At 35.5% G+C, this 8,567-nt stretch overlaps 1 protein-coding gene across 1 annotated transcript in view; it reads right to left on the bottom strand.

Moving 5' to 3' along the window:
* LOC107559535 (E3 ubiquitin-protein ligase UBR3-like) overlaps nt 1-8,567 on the bottom strand; it is a 33,916-nt gene that overhangs the window by 18,638 nt on the left and 6,711 nt on the right. The window contains exons 2-7 of the mRNA XM_016243392.1: nt 4,175-4,314; nt 2,709-2,861; nt 1,335-1,481; nt 1,187-1,227; nt 765-831; nt 523-653 (exon numbers count right to left, since the gene is read on the bottom strand). Coding sequence (XP_016098878.1) covers nt 523-653; nt 765-831; nt 1,187-1,227; nt 1,335-1,481; nt 2,709-2,861; nt 4,175-4,314 — 679 coding nt within the window. The remainder of the gene's footprint in view (nt 1-522; nt 654-764; nt 832-1,186; nt 1,228-1,334; nt 1,482-2,708; nt 2,862-4,174; nt 4,315-8,567) is intronic.

Below are 8,567 nucleotides of genomic sequence, written 5' to 3'. Positions count from 1 at the left end.
GGACCATGTGATATTTCAGTTTTTCTTTTTTAATACATCTGCAAAAATGTCAACAATTCTGTGTTTTTCTGTCAATATGGGGTGCTGTGTGTACATTAATGAGGAAAAAAATTAACTTAAATGATTTTAGCAAATGGCTGCAATATAAAAAAGAGTGAAAAATTTAAGGGGGTCTGAATACTTTCCGTACCCACTGTATATATATATATATGTGATATATATTCACCATGTCTCTTAACAGAACAAACACTAAAGGTAAACTTCATATTATGCGACTAGTACACATTACTTTATGGAGAGCTTACAACCTACTAGCTACAATCAGTCTTAATAACACATGGTGCAACAAGATAAAGTACAGTGTTGGTTACTAGCAGTTAAGAACTCATGAACATCTGGTACAACACTACTCATATGTACAAGGTCCAATATTAACAGAAAGAATAACAACTCGAAATTTACTAGTGATTTAAGAGTTAATTTTGGATCCTGCACATGTAAGAGTTTAACAGCATTAAATACCTTGTAATCCTGATCTGGCAACATGTTGAGCAAAAAAGTGACCATCTTCTGCGGAAATTCATACTTAATAGTCCAAAACAATAACTCTTCTAAAAAACATTTATGTTTCAAGGTGTCCATTATGGATGGATCTAACAAAACAGGAAAAGAGCAAGGAGATGAATTGTTTTGTTACTACAGTACATTATTTGGGGAATAACTGTTCAAGAGATTTAAGAATGATGAGATGTAATGGGATCTACCTTTGGTACTGCTACTGAGCTTCACTCTTTTCCTCTGGCCCACACCCTGCAGCCCCTCCTGATCCTCCTGTCAAACACAGACGTGAACCGCTTTTCATTTGATCCGGGGCTTGATTCATAAAACAAGTTTACCAAATAAGTCAGGATTATTTCAGTTAGTCTGACTTATTTTGAACCAGGTCAGCTGACAATAAGTCAGACTAACTGAAATAAACCTGGCTTATTTGGTAAACTTGTTTTATGAAACATTTCCCTTCTCAACAATGAGCACAGCTAAAACAATGTCCTTTGACAAATCGGTTCAGTGGCCAAAAAAGGCGGCTGCATTCTCAACAATGACAAAGGGAAGACACACCCTGCTGTGCTTGTTTTGACTGGTTGCTGGGTCACATCTTATCTATCCCACAAGTCTGTGTGCCTACCTCTTTGCTAGAGTCCTCCAGACTGGCAGCAGCAGTAGCTCCTAAAATAATAACAAACATGAAGACAGATATTGTTACCAAAGTATCAAACCCGTCTCTCCCTATTGACCCATCAGGAATAAAGCACAGAAGAGGCAGCAGGTGTTACCCAGTAGACTGAGTGCTCCTGCCCCAGCTGGAGTATCTGTTGCCCCAGCTCCTGCTCCTTTCTCCTCCACTGACACCAGACCTGAACTCTTCAATGCTGACAAATACTTCTCATAGTTCCTCTTCGCATAAACATTCTCCTCTTGACCTGTGGGTGTGGGACGACATAAAAATGTGAGCATACTGAAAATGAGTTTGAGTTTTAAAGGGGGGGGGGGTCATATGAAGTGTGAAAAAGAACAGAAAACATCTTACAGCTTAAAAACAGCTTAATTAAAAATAGTTGAATTGATGGTTCATACATCAATGCATAAAAGTCAGTAACAACAGTTCAGAAACATTAAGTAATGGGGAAGTAGGATATAGGATACGCTTTCAATAATAAGGTTCTAAAAGGGGATTTTGCAGCAATGCCACAGAAGAACAACCTCTCAGTGAACCATTTGCTTACGGTTGAGAACATTTGAATAAACTGAAGAAACTGGTTTCATCTTAAAGAAGCTTTTATGGAATGGAAAGGATCCATGGATGGAATCAAAGATGCCAATAAATAACCTTTATTTTTAAGATTGTATGTGCTATTATCCTAAACATTTGTGACCCTGGACCACAAAACAGTGTCAATTTTAAACCCTAAAATAAATAAGCTTTCTATTGATGTATGGTTTGTTAGGATAGAACAATATTTGGCCGAGATACAACTATTTGAAAATCTGGAATCTGAGGGTGCAAAAAAAAAATCAAAATATTGAGAAAATCACCTTTAAAGTTGTCCAAATTAAGTTCTTAGCAATGCATATCACTAACCAAAAATTAAGTTTTGATATATTTACGGTAGGACATTTACAAAATATCTTCATGGAACATGATCTTTACTTAATATCCTAATGATTTTTGGCATAACAGAAAAATCGATAATTTTGACCCATACAGTGTATTGTTGGCTATTGCTACAAATATACCCCAGCGACTTAACACTGCTTTTGTGCTCCAGGGTCACATTTAGTTAACTAACAGAAAGTTGCCAAACATTGTGATGTTTATGGCTCCCAAATAAGCCGAAGTTTAACAAGATCCATGATCATTGCACATTTCCATGCAGTAAATATCGGTATTTGTTTCACACTAGAAGACGACACCCAATCATAAAGGTCATTGGCATATATAGGTTTTTAATGGCACGGCAACAAAAACAAACTTTTTAATTGTAAGGGTGAGAGAGAGTGGAAATGGTCAAATAAATCAATAGAAATGTGATAAATACAACCCCAGGAAACAAAAGGTAATTAAAAACTCAAAAACAAGATGCATGCAGACACTATTTGAACAACGTTACTTTTTACAGGCAATCCCAACACATTTCAGACATACTCACCCATGCTCAGTTCTTTAAAGGTCTGCTGATTGGTTAAGATCTTGGTGAGAACAGTGCGCATGGCCCCGCCCATCTTGGTGAGCTCTTCTAAGAAGGATATGTGCGGCTCTAACTGCTGCAGAACCTTCTGCAGATCTCTGTCAGCGGCCGACTCTGCCAGCACATGATAAGATGTTTGTATGTGTGACAAAATAAAGCAGCATATGTTACCCCAGTGGGCACGATTAGCAGGCTCAGCCAGTACACGCCATAATATTATCCAAAAGCACAGAGAAAGCAGTTGACGTTATTTCACATCACTGATGATCTTATTCATTGCTGGGTTTTTTATATCCTAATTGTAATTTTTCTGATCAGTTCATAAGCTGAGTCCACTGACCCAGCTCCAAACTAAACAGATCCCATGAAATGAAAATTGGAGCATTGAGGCTTTTAGTTCATGTCTATGAGCTTTGAGGCAATCTAGTGTATAAATTAACACAATAGCCTTTAGCTGAAAGACGCATTTTAAAATATAGAATTTCTAAAAGGAAAATGGAACTTATTGATGTCCCCATCATGGAAGGAGAAGCCTTTGATACTCCCCGCCCCAACTGTTCCAATAGGAAATATATCAACATGTGACGCTTGTATGCTCGAGAAACCATTGTATGTGGTCTCTGAAGTAGTTACAGCAGTTTGCAAATGAATGAAGAAGACTGTTGGTAACTGAACAGTTTTGATTCCCATTAGCAATCCAAGACATAGATGACATGACTTGCTCACAAATAGATCGTCTGCAGTGAATGGGTGCCGTCAAAATGAGAGTCCAAACAGCTGACACAAACATCATTATAATAATCCACAGAAACCTCTAATAATCATGTGACGTGAAAAGCTGTTAGCAAACAAATCCATCATTCAGACGCTTTTAACTTCAAACCATTGCATCCAGCTAAAGTAAGAGTCCTCTATTCATAACATTGCTTTCTCCAGGGAAAAAAGTTGTCTTGTCTGAATAAGGAGAGAAATATGCACAGACCAAGCATAATTTACAATCCAAAACAGTCCAACACAGCTTTCGGTGGATTTTGATGACTATTTTTTTCACTGGATAAAGCGTTGTTGTTTATTATGGACTCATATAGCTTATTGCTCAGAAGTGATGTTTAAAGTTAAACTGCCTTGATAGATTTGTTTGTTTGTTTTTTACAAACATGCAGCTTTTTACTTCACAAGATGTTAGCTGATGGACTGGAGTGGTGTGGATTACTTCTGATGTTTTTATCAGATGTTTGGACTCTCATTCTGACGGCACCCATTCACTGCAGATGCTTAAGTAGTGAGCACGTGATACAATTTCTCCAAATCTACTCCCATAAGGAAACAAACTCATCTACATCTTGAAAGGCCCGAGGGTGAAACTTCCAACAATTGTATTTGTTTTAGCTGAAGCATTTCTTTAAGGTGTGATCTGGTGCCCTCACCTGGCTCAGTGTAGCCGTCTCTCAGGTACTGAATGATGGTGATGATAAACCGCGGCAGCACCATCTCAGACATGAGCAGCAGATCCCGAGGGACTGATGGCACATTCTCTCCCGTTTTTAACCGATGCCTACTGCAAAACCTGTCACACAAGAGCACTTGAATTAGAATTTAATTCAGCCGAGCTGAATTTGCTGTTTAGTGTACAAAAATTCAATTTTCATTGTAATATTGATAACTGGAAAAACCCCAGTCATTAAAAAACATTTGAATCCTATCTATCTGATGTCTGAGGTCACAGTCTGTTTTCATAAAGCTCAACAGGTCGATGCACTACAGAATATGCAATTCTTCAGGGTTTCACTAACATAGAGGAGGAGGTGTGTTAGATCAGCGCTCAAAAATATAATTGTACAACACTGTATTTTCCCCATTCATTTTCATCGCTGAGAGTTCAAAAATGGGCAGGGCCAAACTAGCCAGCTCAGAGGTGAAAAACAGACAAACATGCACTCTTTTGTTTTTTTCAATTGGGAATGCACTATTTATCCCATGAAGCAATGCAACTAGGGCTGCCACTAACAGTTATTTTCATTTTGATTAATCTAGCAACTAATTTATCGATTAATCTAAACGATTAATTTCCCACCAAAAAAAAATGTAACAATTTTACTTAAGGATATTTTATTAAACTATTTTATTAAACTAAATGAAATCCAAATTTATATGAAATGCTTTTTTTAAAGCAAAAGTGCAACAGAGTGCAAGCAGCAAGTGTCCATCTCATAGTCCAAATCACTGAAATCAGAGTTCAGTATTATAGTGTAAGAATGACAACATATCCACGTGTTCTAGTCTACTAATACAATTATAATCAAAAAACACCTTTTAAAGGAGTATTTACCAGAACTGTTATTTACCAGAATTTATTTAGGAGAAAAATGTAAATGTGCAGTATTTCTGAAAAAAATATATTTTTTATTTATTTTTTTAATAAAATAAATTATTTGGAGATACTTTTGATTATTAAAATTTAAATGGAACCATTAAAATGGAATCCATAAAATAAAGGAAAACAGAATTTGGTAGAGACAAAACTGTAAAACTCAATTAATTAGACAGGATTTTTGATTAATACATTTTAATTTAACCATTAAAACTGAGTATAGAAAATTTAAAATGGGATATTAAACTATTTTATTAAACTAAATGAAATCCAAATTTATATGAAATGCTTTTTTTAAAGCAAAAGTGCAACAGAGTGCAAGCAGCAAGTGTCCATCTCATAGTCCAAATCACTGAAATCAGAGTTCAGTATTATAGTGTAAGAATGACAACACATCCATGTGTTATAGTCTACTAATAATAAAATTATAATAAAAAACACTTTTAAAGGAATATTTACCAGAAATGTTATTTACCAGAATTTATTTAGGAGAAAAATGTAAATGTGCAGTATTTCTGAAAAAAATATATTTTATTTTTTATATTTAAAATATTTTATATTTTATTTTATTTTTATTTTATAAAATCAATTATTTGGAGATGCTTTTGATTATTAAAATTTAATGGAACCATTAAAATGGAATACATAAAATAATGGAAAACAGAATTTGGTAAAGACAAAACTGTAAAACTCAATTATTTAGACATTTTAATTTAACCATTCAAACAGAGTATAGAAAATTTAAATGGAAAAAAAAACTGAATTTGAAAATAAAACTGATTTCATAGGGCCCTATAATTATAATAATTTTTTTGTGGTAATAAAAATAGATGTAGGTGAACAATAGCCTTTAAATGACTTAAAATACATATATAATGAGGAAATAATTATTTGTTCACATAAAGTATCAAAAAGATAGCCTTTAAAATGACTTAAAATACATAATAGCAATGAGGCAATAATAATTAGTTCAAACAAAGTATCAAAAAAAATAAATTATATGGTTTTATTGAACAAAATTGTTAAAATACATAATGTATTATAAACAATAGAGCTAATGTACATTACGCATTACAACGGCCTGACGATTGTTTTTACACATTACTGTGCGATCTAATCCTTGTTTAATATTGACCAAGCACCACTTAACTCAAATGTCCACTTAATCTTTAATATTTGGCCATTTCTTTAGGACAGAAATGCTATAGCCGCTGTAATTAAAAGAATATGTGGACATCAAACCGTGTAAACTCAGAGTGAGGGTTTGAGCTTGAAACCGGGCTTGAAACCGGGATGTATTCATAAATAACACCGGTATATAAAGCAAAATGTTATAATGTACAAACAATAAACACAATACCTAGCCTATAGGCAATTTTGAACGGTTTCAGAAGAAAACAAGAATGAAAAACATAAGTTGCTAGACAAGCCTAAACGAATTAGGCTAATCAGTGGCGGCGCTAGGGTGGGGCTTGAAGGGGCCCATCAGAAAGGGCTTGAAACCGGGCTTGAAACCGGGATGTATTCATAAATAACACCGGTATATAAAGCAAAATGTTATAATGTACAAACAATAAACACAATACCTAGCCTATAGGCAATTTTGAACGGTTTCAGAAGAAAAACAAGAATGAAAAATATAAGTTGCTAGACAAGCCTAAACGAATTAGGCTAATCAGTGGCGGCGCTAGGGCGGGGCTTGAAGGGGCCCATCAGAAACTTGCTTAGCCCCGGCACAGCCCCCCCCTATTTTTGGTGTCACTTTCATTAACATTGAAAAATAAACATAAAAAAAGAAAATTGCCTAATATGTGGCCTATAAACGATTGATATTATGGGGGAGGGGTCAAGCAACACAAGCAAGCAACGCGCAAACTATGCGCAAGCGATATGCCGGTGAACGTCAGTAAATTCACTAGAGAAAGTGAAAGTAAAAAAAAAAACCTGACGGCGCTTTCTAACGCTGCATTAACAGCGGTTATTACACGGCCCGGTGGAATACTTGCTTCTGATTGGTAGCTTTGCGTTCAAATATTTCAACTCAAATCAATATTTCGCGTCTAATTATTTACTTATGTGGCAAGTAGCCGTGTAATAAGCAGGATAATGTACATCCAGCCGGTTGTTATCTCAGAATAAACCCCTTCAGGCTGATACAAGACCTGATCACCCTGTCGGGGTTTATTCTGAGATAACAACCGGCTGGATGTACATTATCCCTTACATATTCTCTGAGACAACAGAGATGGTATACAACTGTCTTAAATTATTCCCTTAATATTTCTCTTGTGGCCCTTATAGTGAAAAACATGAGAAGAAACGTATTTCGCGTTAAACAGGTTGTTTTTGAAAATCTGTGCACGAAATAAAGTTGCTCTTAATTTTCATTGATGCAGCCTGCAGTGTTAATCATTTTAATAATAGGCCTATAATTCAATTGTATAAATTAAAAGACCTGTTTAAAAAAAACATTTTCAATGAGTAGCCTAAGCTAATAGCCTAAATTTTAATTACCCTCACAGCGTGCCATACGGTAATGCGCTACGAAATTATTGCGGCGCAATAATTTCATGTAATTTAATAATAAAAGTAACCTAATAATAATAATAGGCCTAATAATAAGAAGAATGTAACAGGCCTACATTACTTGGAAATGCTAAATCCTCTTAATATTGCCAATTTTTGATGCTTTGTTTTGACAATATCTCTAGCTATCGTCGACACATGATACGACGCATCTCAGCACGGGCCCCCCCCGCAGTGTGTGCCCGTCTGATATGCCACTGTGTGGAATTAGTTGAATGAATTGTCGGCACTTTATCTATTGTAAAAAAAATGGTTAGAATATACCATGTTTTCCTGCCAGTTGGCATTGAGAGTGACTGACACTTGATGGTCAGAAAAAATGACTGGCAGAGGATCCCCAAATTTCCCAAAAAGACTCATGGCTGTATTAGATCAAAAGGGTGCTTCTACTAAATACTGAGCAAAGGGTCTGAATACTTAGGACCATGTGATTTTCAGTTTTTCTTTTTTAATAAATCTGCAAAAATGTCAACAATTCTGTGTTTTTCTGTCAATATGGGGTGCTGTGTGTACATTGAGGAAAAAAAAAATTACTTAAATGATTTTAGCAAATGGCCGCGATATAACAGAGTGAAAAATTTAAGGGGGTCTGAATACTTTCCGTACCCACTGTATATACATATATATACATATATAACACGGCCCTGTGGAATACTTGATTCTGATTGGTCAGTCGCGACATTCCGAGGTATGTTATTCCTCGATAACAACCGGTAAAAGCTAATAACAGGCTCATCCGGGTAACAGCAGTCGGCGATGTACTCTTGCTTGAACCTTGGTGGATTGGTGGAAGCTTTGCGTTTGTTTAGCTAATAAAATATTAAAACTCGATTCAAAATGGTGTACAATTATTTCATCCTGGT

The sequence above is a fragment of the Sinocyclocheilus grahami genome, unplaced genomic scaffold, assembly GCF_001515645.1.
Source record: "Sinocyclocheilus grahami isolate Dianchi unplaced genomic scaffold, SAMN03320097.WGS_v1.1 scaffold690.1, whole genome shotgun sequence".
Lineage (NCBI taxonomy): Eukaryota > Metazoa > Chordata > Actinopteri > Cypriniformes > Cyprinidae > Sinocyclocheilus > Sinocyclocheilus grahami.
This window is presented reverse-complemented; position numbering and strand designations above follow the sequence as displayed.